Genomic DNA, 25,183 nt, shown 5'->3' on the forward strand with positions numbered 1-25,183 from the left:
AGACCGAGATGCCTCCATTTCGTGGAGAGAGGAAGAAAAAATTGCTTTTCAAAGAGGTTAAGTGACTTGACAGCAGAAGCACATTTGGTGAAAGGTCGTGTCAGGTTGACTGTAGGGGCAGGGAGTCAACAGGACTGGTTAATAGAAACTGAGCCTAAAACACCTGTTGGAATTTTGGGGCTTCAGAAAATCTAGATTTGAAAGAATACTTGGGAAGAGAGAATATAAATAAAAAGAAAAGGTTAAGGATTGCAGGTTAGTGTCTTAACTTACAAGACCAATCTCATCTCTTCTCTTCTCTTTTAACGTGAATACCAAAGATGTCCACCCTGGGATCACAGCACAAATAAACACATGCCTCCTACAGAGAACAGCAGCTCTTACATAACACTCTGCAGGTGTACCTGCTGTGTACATTTTGTTTATTTCTTCCAAAAAGATGAATACAGAACATGTACCCTATCACTGAATCAATACAATCCAAATATAACTGTGCTAGAAATAGAAACACCCTTATGCGGAAACAGAAATGGTAAGGCTGAACTTCTACACGTTCTTTACCTATCCTGTGCAAGAATGGAAAACACTTTTCTTTAGAAAGTGCAAAATACTATCTTTGCAGCAAAGATTTTAAGAGATCTCTAGTGCTAGAGATCTTACAATCAGATAAGAGCAACATTCTCTGTTCCTGGTTCACAAGGCTGAAATAATAAATGATATTTGCATAGAACTTTATAAAGTGGTTTCAGCATTGTGATCAAATTTTTTATAATTATCTTTGTGATTATTTGATTGAAGTCTGTCTTACGTATGACAGGGTAGCCTCCACAGAAGAAGGAATCAGAACTGTTTTTGCCTGTACCCAGGTGCTGTTAAAATGAAGCTACGTCATATTCCGTTATAATTTATGCTCAAAGCTTTATGTATGGTACCAATCTTAACACTACCCAAGTGTTTTTCACAGGGAATAGTTTATGCAAAATTAAGCCGAAGTTGGGTGACTGAATAGTATAATAATCTAATCTGAATGGTACCACTAATTGCAGCATATGTAGGCTAGGGTGAGCTACCCCAACAAGGTCACTCTCCAAGCAGGTATTCATAAACTAGTTACTAATGATGTAGATGAAAATGGATGTAGGTGAAAGCATGTAATGACAGTTTCTTTTTTAAAGAAATATCTGTTTGCTGCTAAGTACACTATTTTAGATAAACTATTTTATAGCTCCTCTACATGTTAATGGAAAGTTCCATAAAGATAACTTTATATTATTATCCAAGGCACTTACAACTTTCTCTAGATTATTTTTCATACATTTTCTATGACTTAAGTAAAGTAAAACAGTACAGTGTTTAGACTCCATTTTTTCCCTCAAGACCCCCATGACCACTGAGGATGAGTATGAAGGGAAACACTAGACAACTGGTTTAAACTGACCAGCAGTTTCTGATTCAGCCTCTTCCTTCTCCCCACTAAATTTCCAGTGAAATCACATTTAAAAAAAAAAAAAAGAAAGAAAGAAAACTCCCAAATTCAAATGGACACTGAACCCAAAAACATGTTATTAGAATATGAAAGAATCACAAAATTGAATTAAGAAAAGCATCCAAGTTTCACTCCAAGGAGAGAGGGATGGTTTGTCCATCCTCAATGACTGCTGGAGATCCTGAGTCTATCCAGTGAGAAAGCTGGGCAACCTCTACTGTCTTTCCCAGGAACTGTCCTCAAACCAGGTTCTCCAGCTCTCTCAGGAGTCCACATTCATCAGAAAGCAACAACCAGAAAAGGAAAAGAATGCAGGAAGATGGCTGAACAGCGGCACACTGCATACTTTGAGCTCCAGACCCCAAACTGGAGCAAGATAGATAGGGATGATCATAGCAAGGGTTTTGAGAGCAGGGGATAATCTTTTTTTTCCCCTTTAACTTAGAGAACTGAGTGCAAGATCTGGAAGTATCTCACCTAAGCATCACCTAAGTATCACCAGATGATAGACTGCCAGAAAACAGCAACCAGACAGGAAACAAGGCACACATATATGTCCTCCTGATGTGAGTCTAGAAATGGGATGCGTAATTTAAGAAGTGGATGACTGCTGACCATACAAACAGTTTTTGCCTCCTTTCCAGATAAATATAGGACAAAAAGGCAAAACTGAGCCCACTACTAAATATTTCAAGTGAAGGTAAAGAGAATATCAACTTAAAAACCCAATTAAGTAAACTGGAAAAATGAGGTTATCTCATTTTTATAAGTAAAAATACTTTAAGGTAACTCTCTGGACTACAGGGATAGAAAGTGATGGACCACAAAGAATGGATGGAGAGTAAGGAAACTAAAAATGTTATAAAGGAATTAAGTCATGTTAGAGGTGTTAAAAAGCACAAATGAATTTGAGGTTAAAAGCATATTTAACGCTACAGAAAACTGAATCGTTGATATGAGAGGATGCATTTTAGAACAACCTCAGATAGAAAAACCAGAAAAGAAAATATGAACAAGATAATTAATACAGAAGACAAAGTGTTTCCAGAAAAGAAACAGCAACAGAGAAAAAAATAACAGAAACCGAAAAATTGTTAACTAAAACCAAACCAAAACACAAATATAAAACAAGGAAAGCAAATTAAAAGAAAAAAAAAAAAACCTCAATGAAAGGAGGCTTACTTGAAGAAATTGTGATAAAAATGTAAAATACAAGACTAAAATAATACAAGTAACCAAATGCCAGGTTGGCATTACACTTTTTCTTTACAGTATGCACCTAGCTCAAAGCAGTGAAGCCTGCCTTACAACACTGTCAGGAAAAAAATGTGAATCAAAATATTAAACCCAACTAACTGTCATTCCTATGTCAGGAAAATTAGATTTTTCCCATTCTCAGTATAGGAAGCCCATGAAAGCTATAACCTCCATGAGTATTTAATAAATTACTTAAGGATATACTCTGAGAAACGAGAAATACTGGTGTAGAGAGAATAATAGTTGAAACTGAGTAAGTCAAAAGTCTAACGACTTATTGTACACAGTATTATAAAGCTAACTGAAAATGCGACAATATTTTAACAACAATCTTGTCTTAGAAACCGAGACTATCAAAAACATTCAAATGATATTGTTTTAGAATATCCACAAGGTATTGTTTTGTTCTTAATTTTGAAAAGTATAAAAACAGAGAATAGTTTTTAAAAAGTTAAAGATAATCCCTACCAAAATCTATAAACGTAAAGGAAGCATAAAGCATAAAATGAGATGAGGTAAATTAAACTCTGAATAATTATAACAACAAACTTAAGTTGCTGAAGTTTTGTACTAAAAGAGCTCCAAGATAATATTTTCAAAATTTACAATAAAACAAAGTACTTCAATTAAATTTACATTATAAAAGCAGGTACATACACATGTTTACAAAAGTGTGTTTATCCAGCAACTACAAACAAAAGTAGCAGTCAGATTATTACCATCAAACAAAGAATATTTAAGGATAAAAATCTTTAAGTCATATTTTATATGCTTTCAACATAACATTAAAATAGATAATCAAAGCTACTAAGCACAAAATATAATGAGGTGTAATTTTACTATATGGGTCTAAGTTTAGTAGGTTAAATAGGAAAAATGATAGAAATACAGAAGGTGGAAAACACATAATTATCACTTTTCTCACAATACCCATATTAATCTATAATAAAAGCACCACTTTAAAAGAAATCAAAATTTACAGACAATATTATCCGACCACAATGTAACAAAAACATTAGGTTAATAATAAAAGTTACAAATTAAGAACTATTTCCTCAATTATTCAAGTCAAAGAGAAAATAAAAACATTTAAAAATGAAAAACATAGACTATTTGTAAAATGATGACAAGAAGAATGAACATCAAAGATGTTGCCAAAGACTTAGCTAAACAGAGATTCATAGTTTTAAGTGCTTTCATATTTAAACAATAAAGTATTACAGTAAATTAAGCATTTATTGCCATAAGTTAGAATAAGAGAAATCAAACATTCCAAAGGATAACAGAATGATGGAATGAATAAAAAAATAAAGATAAAATGACTGAATTAGGTAGGGGCAAACAGTCAGTGCAGTACAACATCATACACTAACAAAAACTATTTACTGCCTTTCCTGAATGCAACTTTGGAGATGCCAAAAAGGAAAAAAAAAAAAAGTCTCATTCATCAATTAAAAAAAAAAAACTTGTAAGAAATTCTTAAGAGACAGAACATAGGTGTTTCCAGATATGTTGGGAAAAAATGAGTATATGAAGCAGACAAGTGTCTGTAACCAGGAATGGGAGACAGCGATCTAATGCATCTTTCATGTTATACATGTGACTGGGTAAACCTGCGTCTGGAGGTAAATCAAGGACAATCTATTCCATTCTCCTGAGGTTTAGACATCCTGGCCACAAACTTAAACTTCGGTGCCATGTGGTAAAGTACTAGCACCAACATGATGTTTGTGAATTAACATCAGGACAGCACTGAAATCCCATCAGCGTTAGGGAGAAGTATAAGTGAGTTGGAACTCATTATTTTGTAAAAGGCATGCTTATAAATATATCTAACCAAAACTCCTGAAATACAAAAAGATTGAAGAGGGGAGGAATGCAATGGCTATTATTTTTGTTAAATGGTAGACATAACTACTGATCTGCATTCTATGTAACTAGGGGAAAATAACCTAAGACTGAGTCAAAACTACTCATGTATAATCTCTAGAAGAACTGAATGAAAATGCATAACTTTCAGCAGATGAAAATTTGATGTATCTAATGGCAAGTAGGTAAAAGATAAAAAAGAAACAAGAAGAAAGCATGAAAATTGTAAATATAAAATAAGGTGGCAACTCTAAGTTCTAATATTAAAGTGATTAAAGTAAATGTAAATGGGTTAAACTCATGAATTAATTCACAAAGACTCCCAGAGTAGTTAGGAGTAAGATTTAAGAATAGGTTGGCTAAAGGAAACACATTTGAACAAAAGGCTATTGAATGGCTGAAAACAAAGATGGAAAAATAGATGTTGTGAAGTAAACATGATCAAAGAGAAAGGCAGTGATGAAGTTTTACTATCAGAGAAAATAAAATTTGGGGTAAAATGCATCATAAGGGACAAGACAGATGTTACAATAAATCACAAAGTTGTAACAATCCTGAACATATATGCAGCTGATATCAAAGATTTAAAATATATGAAACCACAACTGATAGAATTACAGGAAGGAAAAAAATAGCTGTAGTTTGTGATTTTAACACATGCTTTTCAGAATTAATAGATCAAACAGACAAGAATCTAAGCTATACTATGGAGAAGAAATGTATATTTCTATTATTACTCATATTTACATAAATGAGCAACATATAAATTTCATACCAAAGCACAAAATATGTGTATATACACAAAATTTCTGTATGCATGAAGACTATTTAAACAAAATTATTTATGAATTAAAATACAAAAGAACTCTTGAAAATTCTAAATAGCTATCATATGGAATATGTTTTCTGACCAGAATATGATAAAATTAAAATCCGGTAACAAAAGGTTAACAAAATAAAGCTACATATGTCTGGAAAGTAAAATATATCACTAAATCATTCTTGTATTAAAGAGAAAATCTTGGGTGGCTCAGTCAGTTAAGTGTCTGCCTTCTGGTCAGGTCATGATCTCTGAGTCCTGGGATCAAGCCCCAAGTTGGGCTTCCTGCTCAATGGGGAGTCTGCTTCTCTCTCTCTCTGCCCTTCCCCATGCTCATTCTCTCTCTCTTCCTCCCTCTCACAAATAAATAAAATCTTAAAAAAAAAAAAAGAAATCCCAAGAAAAATTACATCTAAAAGACAAAGGCATTCTAAATGTAAAAAATTGCAACATGTAGCTAAAAATCAATATTTAGAAAAAGTATAGCTTTAAATATATTTATCGGAATGCAAGAATTATCAAAAAAAATGTACTAACAAATGCAACTGATCAATACTGAAACAAGAAAGGAGGAAAAAATTAAGATACCGTAGGAAATAATAAGTACTTTTTAATTTAAAAAATTAGGAATGTAAAGGTTAACAAGAGAGACAAAAATTCTAGAAAAATAACTAAGAAAAAATATTCAAATAAAGAATGAAACAAGAATAATTATAGACAGTAAAGATTGCAGTATTTAAAAAGTATATTATAAAAATGTTAGAAAATATGAATGCTTAGAGGAAATATATCACTTTCTTGAGAAATGCAAAGTACCATAACTGGTACAAGAAAAACTTGAAAACTTGAAGAGAGTAATAGTTTTATAGAAGGTTTTTAAAATCTTCCTCCACAAAGGCACAGATGGTTTTATAGCTGAGTAATAATAAACTTCTAGGGAACAGAAATTTCTATTTTATGCAAGTCATTAAGTCTCTCTTATAAAAGTCGTTTCTGAAAATAGAAAAATAGAGAAAACTTTACTTATATTGAAGCTAATGTAACCTTTGTTGCAGCTTTTGATTAATCCACTCTAGTTAGATGTTCTGTTACATATAGGTGGATGCGGGTGTAACTAATAGAGGGGATTATAAAATTTTAGAAAGGGTCAGGGAAAAAGGCTTGAATTAAACAGATACATTCCATAAACTTGGATTAAAAGAGTCAGTGTGATAAAAATGCAAGCTCTCTGCAAGTTAATTTAGTAGTTTAATGTAATTACAATAAAAATGCAAAGAAGTTGTTCCAAGGGAATTAATAAAGTGATTCAAATGTTTTCCTGAATAGGTTGAACACTACAAGAATTTCTGAAGAGTTAGATGAATCTGATTTATTCCACCAATGTTTAATATATATTCTAACAGCATTGCACTAAAGAATGATTTGAAGACAGAACAGAATATAAAGGCCAAAAGCAGGCCAGAGTGTAAAGGCACCAATTCTGTAGATAATAATGCTGGCCTTCCAAGCAGAGGGAAACACGGAAATGAGCATTTAATAAAAGTGCTAGCTATCTTGTCAATTATTTGGGGAAATTAAATTAGGTACCTGTCTTGAATTATACAACTTCCAGTATATGTTTTATGCCATCCATTCACCAAATATTTAACCACTAGCCATATGTCAAGAACTATGAGAAAACAGGATACAAGAGTGAGCAAAAACAGAGGAGCCGAGAGGCTGGGAGGAAGAAAGGTAACAGGCCGACAGGACGACTGGTTGAGATAATGTCAGTCTAATGTGCTTTCCTCAAAGAGTACAACATGTACTTGTTTGATATAACGCAATTAAGAGAACCCTCTGTAATAGGAGACATTGTACAGACCCTGATACACATGACTCCCCATCTCCACCCCACATTTTGTGCATAATCTTGTGAAAAATATCTAGTGCTCTAAGTATTTGGGTATTTATGTTAATCGCATACAGAAATTTAAAACCGTGATAGTGGCAGTGTACAAGATACGAATGCTGTGACAAATGCCATCAGTGGCAATCTCCTGAAGAAATGAATATATTAATATGTTAAATATATAACAAAAGAGAATACAAGAATTAGAAGTGAAATAATGTGGTATTTGTTTGATCTTGAGGTGAGGACGAACCTCCAATTCTTAAAACCAAATTAAAAGAAAACTACAGATCTGGTTACTCAGGCTAAAAACAAATCAGCTGGGTTACATAGAACGGGTCCAGATCGTGCAGTGGCCTACACCAAAGTCAGCCCTCATTTCTGTAAAAAGCCAGAGAGCAAATAATTTAGGATTTTCAGGTCACATGGTCTCTGTGCAACTACTTAACTTGGCTATTATTGTAGCATGAAAGCAGCCACAAACAGTAACTAAAGAGATGACCATGGCAGTGTCGAATACAACTTTATTTACAACAAAAGGCAGTGGGCTAGATTTGGCCAACAGGTCACAGTTTGTCAACCCCTGGGTCTAGACCGCGCAGTTGTCTACACAACGGAGTACACCTCAAACAGTATTTACAGAGCACGGAGTCCTTGGCTCAATTCAGAAAATGGAGGCTATAACCTTCCACACACTGTTTCTGCTTTTTATACTCTTTAGCTTCCATAAAAGAATGTGGACCCCACTTCCAGCTCAATTATCTATCAAAAAGTAGGGCCATACTCACCTGGCAACGCGGATAAGCTACAGTAAAGGCTTTTGCCCAGATATACTACTTTGACTTCACTGCCTCAAAGCTGGATTGAGAGTTACAACATTCAAGGAAGACTTTTTTAAAGAACAAGTGTCCATCTATTCTTCTAGATAATCTGTACTCGTGGGCCAAATCAGAGGTGCAGAGAAATAGGTCCCTAAATTGCCCCTTCCTCGCACTCAGCCACTTCCAGTAGAACTTTCTTTTTCTGCACTGTTCTTTGGTTTGAAGCTACCAGCTGATGCAGGAAGCCTTTGTAAGAACTAGCCCTAAGATAAGCATTGCTACTCCCACTGTAAGGGAATTCTGAGTTTTGCGATCATTATAGAATAGTGTACTTCATTTGTCCCCAAGATGTTTGAATCTGATTTAGAACTAGGAATAGTCATAAATCATCTGGAAAATCCATGTATTTTGCCTCAAGGACTCTGTGAACTATACAAATGGAAATGGCGCAACCTGACAAATAATGATAGGTGGGAGAGAAAAGGGCACTCAACACACTGAGTGGCAGAAATAAATTTCTCTATCACCAAGAAAAGCCATTTTGGTGGTAACTTGGCATTAAGTACCACGAGTCTCCAAAATACTCATATTCTTTGATCTAATAATTCCACGGTGAGAAATTATCGTAAGGATAAGTACACACATATCAACTGGAGTGTAACTTTTAAGAATAACAATTTTTTAAGACCTGGAAACAAAGGAAATGTTCCAAGACAAAAAATTAAGTAGATCAATGATAAGAGACCCATATACTAAATCAACATCATTTATGGAAGAACATTTGATGACATGAGAAAATCCTGAAGTACAATTACATGTGTATCAAGAGTAGGAATTTAACCCAGTACGGATTGTATAATCCCAAATACCACAAAATTAGGCTCATGAATGATTTTTTTGGCACTTATACAAATGTGCATTTTCCAAAATTCTATAATAAACCTAAGTTTTTTTTAAATAAAAATTTACATTTTAAAAGTACATTTCACTTTGATACTGGTCTCACAAGTATAAATTTATCATAAGGAATTATAAAGGCAAGTCAGTATTTTAGGCATGGCAGGTACAACATCAGAGCATATAAAACTGAACTAATTATGATACATCAAAATGAGAAATTATAAATGAAAGAAAATTAGAAGCCAGAAATAAAATTAGAAATTATACATTTGCAATGATCAACCTTGTTTTTCATATATAGGGGAACTTTTTCTTCCAAATGGTCAAGTCCCTAACAGGCTCGAAACCACAGAGCTTCAGTGCCTCAGGGTCATCGTGGGGAGGCTATAAATAATGACACACTTGCCTTGACAATGGAGGATGTTTCCTAAAACAATGAAGAATAATCTGTCTGGGGACCTGTTCATCACTGTTTCTGTTTTACATGTTGGAGCTTTGAGTAGTTCATCTGGAAGACGAATGTGTGTGTTATCTGCATCTGTCTGCCCTTCCGGGATCCTTTCTTGGCCCTTTTCGGAAAGTTGCTGCCTTGGGAGACTGACCTCTTCAGACTCCTGCCTGGGTTTGGCCGATAGGAGGGAGGCATTCACAGGAGGGGAGAAGGGGCTGAGTGTATATCACCCTTGTCTCCAAGATGCAGTTTTTATCAGTGGCTCCATCTCATAAAGATACCCTTCTTGGGGGGAAAAAAAAAAGAAAGAAAGAAGAAAAAAAAAAGTCTTTTCCTCTTTACTCCTTAAGGCCTTCTTTCAGGAGGAAGCTGGAATGACTGCCTGCTGTTGCCAGTCCCGGAGCACCTCCCCATCCCTGGGTAGTTCTAGTGACTCTGTTCAAATTTCATTCATTAAACTTTAATTTCTTCAATTAAGCTACTTAGGTATGTCATCTGATTCCTTTTGGGATCTTGGCTATTTTAGGAAAAGAAAAAAAAAAAACCTTTCTAAGCAATTACTGCCTTAGAGGAAAGATTATCATCAGGTCCCCAAAATTCTATCAAGCTGAAAAAAAACAACCTGCACTTCTCATGAAAACTGCACATTTAAAGCCACAGCTTGAAAATATGGAAGAACAGACCAGTCATAAGCTATCACTACAACAAATAACAAGCATTTAAAAATTAATGATTGTGGAATGAGATCTACTTAAATTTTACCTTGAAATCCAGTGAAATTCAACACAATGTTATCAAAAGGCTTTCTTTTGAAAACTGATTCTTCTCAGTACACTTTTCAACCAAAAATATAGACTTCATGATGGAATGGAAAGGTACAGAAAAATATTTTGCAGATCAGCAACTTACCTCTTTGAACTTGTGACTGAGCTTGCTTGTGTCCAGGTCTGATGGGGAAAACATGTCCTCATTTTCGGGCAGCTCAAAGACTTCAATGGCCATGTCACTGCCAGGAAGAACAGGTCCTACCTCATCTTCCTCTTCATCTGTGGCATATTCTCCTGTCTGAAAGGAAGGGGATTTCAGAGATCCAGCTGTCTTCACCCCAGGTGGAAGTGGGTTATTTGAAAATGTTTTATAAAAGAGAAATAAAATATGTCACCAAATGGTGAAGTGTAAGTAGGCTTTTAAGTCAAGCATGCCTCATGCAGCCAATGTTATAAACAAATGTTAGTTCAAAGATCCAAAGTGACATGTCTACACCATACGTAAGTGCATTCCTAAAAACCTAACAGCATCAGTAGCATCTTTAGTATAACAATACAAGTTGTTCTCCATCTAAGAATGCGGTGGTTTTATGAAATAAAATTACATTGCTAAGGGAAATAAGTGATTCCTATAAATCCCCACCACTGTGCGAATAAGTCACCCGATACTAAGAGCAAGGAAGAAGGAAGGGGAGATCAAAAGATTCACAGAGCTGGAAAGGACCTTAATTAAGCCTTACGAAGGTTTAGCAGATGGATTCTCCTAAACTTTAAGAGTTCAATCAACTCTGTTTTGTTTGCTAGCTAACGTGTTGGTTAACCAGTGACCTAAATGAAAACCAGAGGTTTCTAATTGATAGCCCACAGAGGTGTATTGCTTTGCCTACACAGCATTTTGATAAATCTTAGTATTTTGTCAATGTTAAAAAAAAAAATTTACGTGAGATTCTAGATTTCCAGTTTTTCTTGAGAAAGCCAAAGATCTGGCAATATGGGTATGTTGTGACATGAAAACAACCGGCTAGTTAGCAGTGGCTGCCCCTCTGGGATGGGTCACACACCTCCAAATACACCAGAACTTTCATAACTCTGTACGGCTATATGCTGTTAGCTTCATTCCTTCATGGTAGCCCCAGGCCCCTGTAGCTATGTGAGTTCATGGCCCCTGGAATAAATGGTCCTCCATACCTTCCTTAGCATTATTAGAAAGTAGCTCCTCTCCTGGCAGCACACCAAGCTATGAGGCTCTAACTCAAAATAATTGTTTGAAATCTATACCTTATGATATAATTTAAAGACAAATAACGGATTCACCGGGTTGAGAAACAAAGGTCATTTAACGTGTCCCTGTTCTTTCAGGTAGTATTATATATAATATATAAAACAGACAAGAAATCATATTGCCTTTAAAAACACTTTCATAAAGTGTGTGGAGTGATTTATTCCTTTGATTAAATAGGCTTAGCATCTAATTGCTGTTTTTTTCTTTTGGTTCTATACTACATTCTTCTTGGAAAAGTTGAAATCTTATTTCATTTAATGTTTTGCACATGAAGGAAATCTGGTCATTAACCTCAATGTAATAATTCCTAATGTCTGAAAGACCATTATTAAATTGCCATTCTGATTTCTCCTTTTCAAGTAAAATAATGCTGGTTTCCCCCTAGGTCTCATTCTCTGTCACTGTCTTTGTGCCTCTACTCAGACTTCTCTCTAAGTCCTCCATGCTTGTTTTAAATTGTGGATCGCAGAAGTAAGCACAACTTCCAGTAAGGAGTCTGAGGGCCATTGACCAGGGTGGACAAACTGCCTCAGCATCCTTCAGACACTACTTCCTCACATGAAGGCTATTATCACGAAGACCTTGACTTTGGTGGCATTTGCATCAATAGTAAGCTCAGTGTATCTCTGGGTTGAAACAGCTCCTCAGGACTCAGAACCCCTGGACTCTTTAGAAACCAGTCTGAAAATGTGTAAACTCTAAACACCATTCCAAGTGTCTCTGGCACTGGCAGGAGAAGGTAGCTGAACAGTGGGGACTGCTGATTCTAGGTAGCTCCCACTTGTTGGTGTGATTATATCCTATAAATCTTAGAAGAAATGATCAATTTGATTTCCCTTTGCCAGTATGAAAATAGATACTTCTTTATTATGTGTGTGGGAATGAATATAATCATGTGCCTAGAACAGGGCCTGACATAAAATAGGATCTCAACAAATATTTTTAAAAGAACATATCCAAGAATGCCTATTGCACTTGCTTGGTAATATCCATAACCTCCTAAGGAGGTTTTCAATAATATATATATTTTTAAAAAATGAACTGCAAAGGCATTTGTTAAGAAGGCAGTATTCTGTCACTTTTATTTTTTAACACTTTTTACAGTGAGTAATAGGATTAGGGTATATACAATATATGTAATTCTTATCTCTAAGTATAGTTCTGGCTTTGTCATCCATTTTAGTTATCAAAATTATGTTCATAAATGTAAATGTATTAAGAATTCTTCCTCTTGATTCATTTTTTTACTTTATCAATCTCTTCAATATCCAAATTATCTGCGATTCTGCTGAAATTCTTTTTATCTTTCATCTTTCTACCTACTGATGTTTTCTCTTTCTAATTAGTCTAAGAAGCATACTACGATCAAGATAATATCTTTAGTGTCTTGATTCTACTTATTACTTTTAGAGGTTCTGGATGGGGGGTTTAAAAACTATCGTGCTGGGGCTCCTGGGTGGTGCAGTCAGTTAAGTGTCCGACTCTTGGTTTCGGTTCAGGTTGTGATCTCAACGTCTCAGGGTTGTGAGACTGAGCCCTGCATGGGGCTCTGCACTCAGCAGGGAGTCTACGTGAGATTCTCTCTCCCTCTCCCCCACTTTCTGCTCCACCCCCTCCTGCGCGCGTGCTCTCTCTCTCTCAAATAAATAAATAAATACTTAAAAATAAAATAAAAACTATCATGCCAAGTGGAATTTAAAAAACAGAACAAATAAGCAAGGGGAAAAAACAAGACAGAGAGGCAAACCAAGAAACTGACTCTTAACTACAAAGCGATGGTTACCAGAGGGAAGTTGGTTGGGGAACGGGGGAAATAGGTGATGGAGACTAAGAATTGCCCTGGTTGTGATGAGCACTGGGTGTTGTATGGAAGTGTTGAATCACTCTATTGTACACCTAAACTAATATTATACTGTATGTTAACTAACTGGAATTTAAATAAAAACTTAAAAAAAAACTATCTTGCCAATCTCTCTTGCTGATCATTTATCAATCCCAACATAAATAGGGTGTATAATAAAGGATCCATTTACTACAGAACCTCATAAACATCTAGAAGTTAAAAAGTTACATTTAGTAGAGTAATAATAATGTGTTCCCCTGATCTGTCTTTACTGAAACTGGACATCACTTTTATGGTTAATCTGAAAATAAATTACATGGGATGATAGGTTAGCAGAATTTCATAAACCTCAAAAGTAGATTGGACTGAATCTGACATTTACAGAGAAAGATGGACACTACTGTATCCAAAAAAAAAAAAAAAAAAAGCCACAACCAAGTATTTCCATTGGTATCCATCTCCTTCTCTTTCTTTCTGGCCAGATTCAGTATCTTTCAAGTAAACAGAGACTCCTGAAAGTTTTTTGTCCCAACCTGAAAATCCATTTTAAAGGAAGTGAGAATAGTTCTTAGTGTAAGAACTGACAGAGATAGTAAGGGTTCCTTTTCACAACTCATCTACCTTCTTGATTAATATACTTTTTATTGCTTTCCCAAGGGTGCAAAAAAGGAATAGCAATTCCTTTGTAACTTACTGTGTGCCCAACACTACATTCCTCAAAGACTGTATGATACAGGTATTACTATGCCATTGTAATTAGAGGAAACTGAGACTCAAAGACTTTACCCAACGTCAGACAATTCATTATGTTGTTGAAGCTAACATATCCCAAAGCCCATGTTCTTTCTCCTATACTATGCTGCCTGCAGAATACAGAAAGTAAAGCTTTATAGGAAAAAAATGGGAATACACTCCTTTCATATTTCCCTAGCCAAAAATGTTGGTGCGTAATCCTGTTGTGTTGAAATTCACCTTCCACATCTTTGAACGTTTTCATTCAATTCACTCTGAAGACTTGTCTCTGGTAAGCTGCAACTTTTTCGTCCTCTTCTTTTCTCTCATAACATGCTCACCCTGGCCAAGTGCACAGAAGTCTTCTTCAAGAGGTTTGGCTGACTGATGTTTCAAGCCCTCTTTCCGACATAAACCGGAATCGTAGCATATCATCTATAGAATTGTTGCAGGATCTTAAAATGGATGGAAAAGATACTTGCAAAGCAAAATGAACGCAAAATTCCTCTAGATGTTTATGGTCTGTCTCTTTTACGTTTCCTTCTCATATCTAATTTCTTGAGCTACCAATCTTTACTGACTCTTCCCAAAGTGTTTCATCTCATTTTCATGGACATAACTTCCTTTATACTCATATGACATCGGAGCACTTCATATTTTATTAAAACACATAATTACAAGAATAGTAAGTACAGCTGACAGGTTCTGCCTCTTGGTAAACATCTAACTTTCGACTGGTGGGAGCAAAAGCATGAGACATTCTTGAGCTTTGAGCACTCAGGAGAGCTGTAGATCTCGGTTTAGGTTTTACAGAAGGAAGGGATGTTTTCTGTTATATTGGTGAGCTGGTTAAGTGGAAGCCAACTAGATAATCTTGATTTTGAAGTCATGTAGGCCCGGATTCAAACCCTGGCTCTACGATGTTGGTAAAGTTAGCCTCCAGATCTAAGTTTCAAAGTCCTCATCTATCATGTGAGAATAAAAATCCCTCCTTAGAATTTACCACAAGGTTGTCGTGAGATTAAGTCAGAGGTGCCTCTAAGCTGTGGCACACGGTAGGCGCTCGAAACAAGCAACCGCTGCAGCTGCTGGTCGTGGTGCTGATCCTACAACAGCAACATACGCCACGGCTTCTCTAAACCCCAATCTTGTAACCAGACACTCCCGAAGCTTTGGTCTCAGAAATATAACGTCCTAGAAGACCCTGCCACATGAATCTTTCATAAGCAAATCGGTCATGTCTGAAGTAAAACTCTTCTTTTCCCAAACCTGTTCCTCTTCTTATATTCCCAGTTTTGGACGGAGGCGTCGGCTTCTACCCAAGATCAAGAAAACTTCCAGGCCTCTGTTGTCTTCACTTACTGCCCCCCCCTCCTGCCCGAGGGATCCAAGATGAAGATCCATCTACTCAGCTCATCCTATGAAGCTGCTGCCCGAAGACTCTTCTAATTCACTCCTTTATGCTTCTACTATATCCTCATATCACTCATAAAACTTGGTCGTTTTTATATCTGCCTTTTATCAACCACTTTGAACTGTAAGCTCCTTGAAAGTGCCAGGTATGATTTATTCCTGTAACCCCAGTGTGGCTAGCACACTGCTTGGCATATAGTAGGCACTAAACAAATGTTTGCTGAATAAATTAATACAGTTTTAGCCACATCTGCACGGCACAACAGAGCCCTGATTTTCCCGTTAATTCTCAGCTTTCAAGTAAGAAATATAGTGAAGCACAGCTGCAGCTGGGGCCTAAATGACCCTTTTGGGGATTTTCTCTTGTTGTTAGGTTCAACCATTAGCAGTAATTTTTGCTGTAGCAATGTTTGCTCTGGTAAATTCCGGGAAACTAAATGGTGCTAATCATAAAAATAGCCTTGATTATGCAGTTTTTGTTGGAATTTGTTTACTGGATTTGAATTTGGTTATATATATTTTCAGACTCAGTTCTGTTAGAGAATAGAAGAGAGTTGCTTTTTCTCTGGAGGAGAAAGACCTCAAACTAACACTTTAATGTTTAAAATTCCTAACTCTGTGCCAGCCATCCAGATGGCTTTCAGCAAAAGCATCCCCTTCTTTGCAAAGGCATCTCTCTTTCCATCTTCTGTCAGTTGACTTCTGTGTGTCCTTGTTTTGCAATGTTAGGCCGCTTCGTCTCTTTGCTCATCTTTATAATGGGAATAACAGCATCTTCTTCCTAAGGTTGTTGGGAGAATTTCCAGGAGTGATATCTTCAAAATATTAATCACAGAGCTTAAAATATGCAAAAAGGCCGGATGACTTTATGACTATGATCGTTTTCACTATCCCTGGCTTCTCCAAGGCAATGCCAACAAAAGCAGCATGGGTTTTGGGGCTGGAGAGACCAGGGCCCCAAAAGAGAAAAAACAACTTCACAGTTGCACGATAGCCAGCAAGTCATTTAGCATACATCTTCTGTGCTCTCCTCTTCTATAAAATGGCCCCAAAGATACCAATCTCATAGTGCATTGAGAGGATTCAAAGAAATAAAGTATGTAAAACATCCACCATGATGCCTGGACCAAGATATCTACTGATTTCTCAAGTCATTCAAAATTTTCTTGTCACTCTTTGTGCTCGGAATGTTATCTGATATTTCACTTCTTTCTACTGTCTAGCTAACTAAAGCAAGAACCATCTACCATCTATATCTAGGTTGCTGATATGGCCTTCCATGTTCCCTGCTTTCAAGCACTCAGCTCCTCAGATAATTGGTAATACTTCTGGCAAATTATTTTCCTAAAATTCTGACTAGATTGAAGATTTGCCTATAAAATTTTTGTAACAATTCAAACTCATCTTTTCCCCTCTTAAAAACTTCTAGCAATTGTGGTAGACAGTTTATAAATGAGCATTTGATTTTACAGTATTTTAATACCTTCTTTAGATGTGTGTGTGTTTTTTTTTTTTTCCTACCCATTCCTTTTAGAAAGTATACTCCTGAAAAGCAGGGACCCTATCTCCCACTATGGTAAGCAGGCTCTAAAATGACCCCTTAATGATCCTTCTTTCTGGGCAACCATGCTCTTCTGTAATCCATTCCCCTTTGAATGTGGGCTGGACCTAGTGACTCACTTTTAACAACCAGAATACAACAAAAGCGATGGGATGTCCATTTGAGATTAGTTGACAAAAAGACTATGATTTGCAGTATCTCTTTTGTCCTCTTGCTCTTGACAAATGATCTGCCAGGTTGCACGTGGCTCTATGGAGACGCCTACATCATAAGGAACTGATGTTTCTGGCCAACAGCCAGCAAGGACCTGAGGCGTGCCAAAAGTCACATGAGGGAGCTTGGAAGTGTATCTCCCGTGTCCTGCCAACAGCTGCAAGTGAGCTCGGAAGCAGATCTTCCCCCAGCTGAGCATTCAAATGACTACAGCTCTGGCTGACACCTTATTTGCAGCCATGTGACAGATCTTGAGTCAGAGGCATCTAGTTAAAAGGACCCACAGATAGTGTGATGTATAAACATTTCTTATTTTAAGTTGCTAAGTTGTGGTGGTAATTTGTTATACAGCAATAGAAAGGGGGTACTGTCATAGCAAATGCAGAAAAACGAGGAAGTGGCCTTGAAAACAGGCAGTAGAGGAAGGCTGGGAGGATTCTGAAGAGTATATTAAAGCAAGCCTGAATCGCCTTGAACACACTGCGAATGGAAATCCGGGGGGCAGGGAGGGGGTTCGTGTAGTGGAAGGAAGCTTAGCAACATTATCACCTTCTATAAGGAGAAAGCTGGAAAGGTCCCTAGTGAATAGAGTGATCTAGCTAATCAGACTTCCAAACACATGTTGAAGGTGCTGCCGGATTTCTTCTTGCTGCTTAGGGTAAAATGTGACCGAAGAGAAAAATTGAGAGGACCATTAAACAGAAAGAACCAAGACTTCATGGCTTTGCACACCTTGATTCTAAAAATAAGAAAAAGTTTCCAAGCAAAGTTCAAAGCCAGGGTATGGCCAGGAGAATATGGTCTAAAAATGAAGCAGAGGGTGGAACTAACATCTTTTGTTAAGAATGCTGAATTTAGGTATGGAGATGCCTCAAAAAACTAAAAATAGAAATTCCATTACTGGATATTTACCCAAAGAATAAGAAAACATGAATTCAAAAAGACATATGCACCCCCATATTTACTGCAGCATTATTTACAATAGTCAATATATGGAAGCAAGCCAAGTGTCCACTGATAGATGAATGGATAAAGAAGTTGTGCATTTTGCACACACAATGGAATATTACTCATTCATAAAAAAGAATGAGATCTTGCCATTCATGAATGGACCTAGATGGTATTATGCTAAGTGAAATCGGTCAGAGACAAATACCATATGATTTCACTTATATGTGGAATCTAATAAACAAAACCAATGAACAAACAAACAATAAGTAGAAACAGACCCATAAATACAAATAATAAACTGATGAATGCCAGAGGGGAGGGAGGTAGAGAGATGGGTGAAATAGGTAAACGGGAGTAGGAAATACAGGCTTCCAGTAAGGGAACGAATAAATCACGGGAATAAAAGGTACAGCATAGGGAACAGAGTCAGTGGTACTGTGATAGTGTTGTATGGTGGCTACACTTGGGGTAAGCACAGCAATATTTATAAACTTGTCAGATCATTACCTCAAATCATTACGTCAAATCACTTGTCAATTCACCTAAAACTAATGTAACATCGTGTGTTGACTATACTCAAATTTAAAAAAAAGAAAGAGAACTGAAAGCAGGTACATGTACTATAATCTGTAACACTCAATTATGAAAGCAATTTTCAACCACAGTTTCTTAAATTTTACTTTTTGGAATATACTAATCTTATCCATCTCAAACTCTATAATCTTTCCCCCTTCCAACAATCTTACTATATTGAATTTGTGGTGAGTATTCAAATACCAAATATTTTTTAAAAGATAGCTTCATTTTCTTTCTTTCTTAGAACAAAGTCCCTTAAAATAGTTGTTTCTAATTATAATTACATTGATTGAGGAACATGAGCCATAACCCCCCCCCCAAAAGAATTCTGAACTGAGGGAAATCATATTTTTTTTTTATAACATGTAGTATGCAAGTCTGTCATGTGCCCTAAAGAGAGACACACTATTTTCCAAGGCTGTTCACCCTACACACATCATTAAAAAGGTAATCTGAAAGAAAGGCCATGAGTGTCTCTGCTCACAAGACACCCAGAGAAATCAGAGATCCATAGAGGAATTGTCTCCCAACTGATATCTACCCTTGCTTCTGTACCATTCTGGCTTCTGGTGAATTTTTCCATTATTATGATTTTCCCTCAGCTACACTAATCACTGTGATCACAGTGGCTAGGACCAAATCCATTCAGTCTATTTCATATAATTAAGACCACTATTAAATGAAGTCCAAGCAACAGAATGAGTTCAACTTGCAGTAACTGAGATCAACCATATTCCCCAGGCTTTCAGACCCTACTGGCTAAACAAATCCTATAAACCATCAGGGTCTACCTTAGAAATTCAGATGGCTTTCTCCTTAAGCTTCTTTATTTATTCCACTTGGCCCAAGGTATTAATCCAGATATAGCAGGATGTATCAGTGATTGCATAAACCTGGTATTGGCCCACAAGAATAAAGTCTAGGATTTAGGGTAATTCTACCACCTAAAACAACCCTGGCCAGCGAGTTGAGGTTGATCTGAATGCCTTCCAGGACTGAGATGGTGTCCCTCATCACTTAAAGTCAGGAACAAATTTTGTACCACCTTATCTAATTAAATGAGTTCAACCCAAGAATAATTGCCTGCACAATGCATATAAAAAACAAGTCAGCTATTACTTTGGAAAGCAACCATTAGTAAGCAAGAATAGCCTCATTTTAGAAGGACCTCTAGAATCATCTAAGGGCTGTAAGATCTAATGATGGTGTTTCTTTAAATACATGAAGGCCTCTTACAACCACCCCAAGGTGAACCTATGTGAGCAGACCAAAGAGTCTGACCAATTGCCACAATCTGTTTCCATAATTTGCCATCCCAAACTCAACCTATTAGTTTATAATTTTCCAAGTGACAGACCAAACAGTTAGGTCACTGACAACAGCTCAAGAGTCAGTAAAACATTTAACACGGTTCATCAAGGGGAGTATTACCCAGACCTATAGGAATGGCCTTGAGTTATGCCCATTGAGCAAAATGACCATGTCCATTTTTGGGTCTGCATAGCTGGTACTGAGTTTGGAAAGTCTAGTAGACAGCTTAAAACAGCTTAGCTTAACCATCAGTGAACCCAAAACCAGGCATTTAAGGAAACCTCTATGAACTGAGGGCCTCACTGAGATAATGGCCTTGTTTCAACAGACAAAATAACAGATAAATTTCCCACAAAATGGAAAGCTGCTACTTGTTTATGTAAATCTAAGATGCTGCTGGGAGAGCTCGTTAGCTTTCTTGAATTTATCATTACCATTTGACAAGCAAGGTTTATTAGGCCCTTCTAACCTTATTGGTCAGTGAGTTCAAGTTGACCCATATCAAACTGAGAATATTAGACCAGAGAGTCACGAGGCCTTCATGGGTCAGACATTCAGTTTCAGTCCTGGTAAGAGCTTAGTAGAAAGTTAATAGCTGCCTTTTTTTTCTTCCTTTTCTGGTTGCTCCATCAGACATGCAGCATTGTTATGTTGGGAAATGGCCCGAGTAGTCTGGCAGCCATGATGTGTTTAAAGAAGCTGTGATTTCTCCTTTTTCTGAGAGTCTATATTGTTTCTGCTGGCCCACCCAAGAGAAAACAGGGAAAATGTTTTCTCTATTGTCCTACTATTACTGTTCTACATTGCAATCCCTGAATGAGAGAATCTCCACTGGCACTAATGAGACAGAGAAGGGAAGGTGTATAACACATCAATTCCACTATACATTGAGCAGTGGAAGCCATAACAGTATTACATTGCATCTGCCCAAAGGGTTCCATCCAAAGGCCATTTTGCTTCCCTTCCCACTGTGAACCCTGCCCAAACCACATCAGTTGAATTTGGGCATCCTTCCTCACCATGTGACCAGGTGAGATGGTGATCTGTAAGCCAGTATCCACACAACCATGAAGTTGTGCCTCCCCTCCCAAAGTTCTCCAGCATACTCAAAGGGTTCACATAGCATCTGGTCTCTCTGGAGGACAAAGATCTCATCCTGACCCCTAGTCACCTTCCTCCTTACAGCAGCTGAGTTCAGGGTAGAGAGAGGAGGCATCAAGGGGCATAGAGGTAGAGGGCAGCTCTGTACCAGTAATAAGGTGCATTTATTTTCAGTTTTGAGCAGTGCAGTGGTTACTTGTGTTTTAACCAAACTTTCAACATCTACCACCTGAAGCACTATATAAGGTGTCATCATTACTGACACAACCAAGTTAGCTTTGGACAGTCTTTGACCCAGCAGCCACCGCCTTGACTCCCACAGCAGGAATATAATGTTATGGAGGCCATCTCAACCTGGAGCCCAATCCCAAGTTTGGTTAGAACATAAGGGATGGGCAAGTTTTCCAAAGTGGTAAGGCTAATTTTAAGAGTTTAGCTGGACTGTTGTGGGACACTTTCTTATTCTCCAGCAAGTTACTTTCATCAGCACTGTAGGCCAGCCGGGTCCCAAATACTCATCAATGGTTTCCCACAAGAGTCTGTCTATCTCAGAGAACTCTCCCTGACAGGCCCGATATGCCTTTGCAGCACCCAAAACACTGCAAAAAACTTTGAGACCTTTTAGTGTCTCAGTGACTACAGCTGGCATGATAAACCGCAGGAGGGGCTGAGTCAAAAGGCAGCCCAACTGTTGCTCTTTCTCCCTAAATTAGCATTATACGCCTTGCTCCATTCTCTCCACAGTGAACTCACTGAGGCTATAAGGATTTACCAGGCTTCTGATGGTGGCGATTGCAAATCCCCTCCTTTCAAAAAGTTAGGTGTCAGTGTGTTTCTCTAGGACTGTGGTCTGAACAAGGTCAGAACATTCCTCTAACCCAGAATGGGTCTTTGTACTAGTTGATACAGACTATCATATCTTTGTGTTGATTCCTCAAACTCCAATTTCTGAAGAGTGATGAGAAGAGGGCCAGATGATACCTGCACAAGCAGGCCTGTCCGGAGAGGACCCCAGAGCTCAGGGTAACCTGCACCTTTTATAACAGGCAATGTCACCACCCCTGCTCCAGAAGGGAAGACTATCTCTGTCTTCCAAGACTGTTCACTACACAAACATTTGATAGTCCAGAACAAAGGGCAGTCAGTGCCTCAGAAACGTGAAAGCGTCGTGGAGAATCGTTTCCCAGTTATTATTTAATGGGGAAAAAAGCCTAGAAATTCAGCTGATTTTTAACGTCCCAATGATATTTTTCAAATTACCTTTTCAAAGACTGTCCAACTAGTATTCCTTTCCACATACTCTGCCTGCAGGTAAACTGGTTTTTTATTTCTTGAACATATCCAATATTGCCCTGCTTCTAGGTTACAGAAAACAAACAAAAACAACAAAAAACTTCTTGCAAATAAATACAAAACCACAAATCTAAATTCGTAATTTCATTTTGTATGTCCTTAGTTGTGATGACTCTTTCACACTATGGTTATTTGGCCTTTTGACAGGTTGCCTTGAAAGGGCTTTAAGCTCTTTACGATATATATTTATTATTTCCAAAACAAAATAGCAAGCCTCTTGGGAGTATAAACTATATTTTTCCATGACTCAATATTCCTAATTCAATTCCTCTTAACAAATGTTACCTACTCACTAAGACGTAAATGCCACTGTCTTTAAGTCCCTGATAAATATATTCTATATGAGGAGGGAACCAAAGATCCTTATTTTTCCCCCTGAGATCCAGAACTAAACAGTCAACAGACCAAAGTAGACCTCTGTAATTCAAATGTCACACTGCAATTTCAAATTGGCAGCCTTCCTTGCGTTTCATTTTACTTGCCAAGGAAACAATGAAGCACTTATTCTGATGCCAGCAGAACTGTGGGAAGAGACTAAGAGATTTGTATTTCCCCGAATTTTTAATCTGCAAAAGAGAACAGCTACAGGGACCAAAGTGGCACATGTTATTACTATTTTAATAATTCTATAATTATACAACTAATTGAATCTTGGAAAATATGGTGTGTACATATACAAATTGGCTCACATGACTGCAAAAATGCTAACAGATTATCAGTTAGAACCAGAAGTTACAGTTATAGAATTTATAGTAAATGAAAAGGTAAAATCAATACAAACATCATTGACGATATTTCTATGGGTTATCTATGAATTAATGATAAATACAATCTTAATTTTACAACTTCCTTTGAGAGAGAAAAATTCTACTCCTTTCCTCATGGCTATCTGATTGTTCGTGGCCGAAATTCTTTCTTACAAAGTCTCTGCAATACCAGGACTGAAAGGTCAGTTTTCCTGGCATCTTTAAGCTGGACAGCTCTGGCTCTGATTGCGTCTAACCCCTTCCCACAACTCCCTAAATCCTAGACCTGATACAATGCATATTCTGTTTCACTAGGTCTGAGGCTGGGTGGAGAAATCTGGAATTTTGAAGAAGTACCATGAGATTGTCACATTGAGTCAAGTTTGAGACATGGAGTCTTAACGTCATTTTGTAAGTCTTAAAGAGCAGGAATTAGGTAATAGTCATTTTATATCCAGATAACTGCTAAATATAAGAATTGTACATGGCAGATATTAATTTTTCATTAAATATTGAGTTGGCAGGAAGCATATTTATATAACACATAGACAGTATATGAATAATGATATCACCACGGCCAATGAACAACCTAGTTCAAGAAAAGGAGCAGTATCACTACTTTCTACTAGTCCTCTGTGTGTGCTTTCCTGCTTCTACTTCAGTTGCTTGCCCTTTAAAGTAATCCTGCTGAATTTTATCATTCTTGGTTTTTCTTTGGTTTCACCATATTTATGTAGAGCAAAACAACGTGTCATTTATTTTTAATCGTTTTAAACCTCCTATCAGTGAAACCATACTGTTTGTATGCTCCTGTGCCTTTTTGATTTTAAATGGTGTGTTCCTGGGATTCCACCAGTTGTGGTGAGTTGCTGAACGAACCTCTGCATGTTATTCCACTGTATGAATGTACTACAGTATATTTACCCAATCTCCTGTTGATAGAAATACCAGTTGTGTCCATTTTTTTTCTCTTACAAGAAAAATATTACAACATACCTTACAGCCCATGTATATAAAAGTTTTACTAATTGTTTATTAGCTGGGACTACTTTACTAGATGATGTCAAATTGTTTTTCAAAGTGGATGGATGGGTCACTTAATATATCCTATGAGCAGAGAATAATAGTGCCTTTTACTCTATTATCCTCATCAAAACTTAAAATAACCAACTTAAATCAATTCAGTAGATAGCAAATGATATTTCATTTTGGTTTTTAATTTTCACATTTTAATTGCTAATACGTTTGGGCATCTTTTCTTATGTTCATTGGCCACTGAGGTTCCTCTTCTATAACATGAGCATTAAAGCCAATGGCCATCTATATTCTTTTCTTATTGGCTCCTAGAAGTACTTTTTATATAATTCTCTTTCACTTATTTATTTTTCAGTATTTTCTTCCAGCTTCTGGGTTGGCTTTTTGCTTCCAGATGAACAGAAGTTCTTAATTTTAATATAGTATATTTTCTCAATCCTTTCTTTTATGGTTTTGCATTCTTAGGTGTTTCATGCAGCAAAACCACTTCTTACACTGAGGTTATAAAGATATTCTTCTATGGTGTCTTCTAAGTTTTATAGTTTTACTTCTTGCATCCGAGTAGTTAATCCACCTGGAGTAAGCTTTCGGGTACAGACTGAAATGGCGGTTGCAATTTCACCATGATTCCTTCACTGAAAAGCCTAACATTTCTCAACTCAGAGTGTTATCTGTGTCACTAATCCAATTTTCATATGTGTGAGGGGCTGCTTCTGGGCTCCTTGACCAACCTGTTCTTTCTTTTGCTCCAGAGACTAAATTTCTACAGTTTAATAATAAATATCTCTTTTCTAAGGCATGTTA

The 25,183-nt window shown here is 36.9% G+C and overlaps 1 protein-coding gene across 13 annotated transcripts in view; it reads right to left on the bottom strand.

Annotated features, from left to right (window-relative positions):
* Positions 1-25,183, bottom strand: part of PPP1R9A (protein phosphatase 1 regulatory subunit 9A) — a 362,801-nt gene that overhangs the window by 60,452 nt on the left and 277,166 nt on the right. For all 13 annotated transcript variants that reach the window (XM_045793220.2, XM_045793219.2, XM_087861071.1 and 10 more), the window contains one exon: positions 10,405-10,560. In XM_045793220.2, the coding sequence (XP_045649176.1) occupies positions 10,405-10,560 (156 nt within the window). The remainder of the gene's footprint in view (positions 1-10,404; positions 10,561-25,183) is intronic.

This window comes from Ursus americanus, chromosome 3, assembly GCF_024610735.1.
Source record: "Ursus americanus isolate L20-20 chromosome 3, mUrsAme1.1.p, whole genome shotgun sequence".
Taxonomy (NCBI): Eukaryota; Metazoa; Chordata; class Mammalia; order Carnivora; family Ursidae; genus Ursus; species Ursus americanus.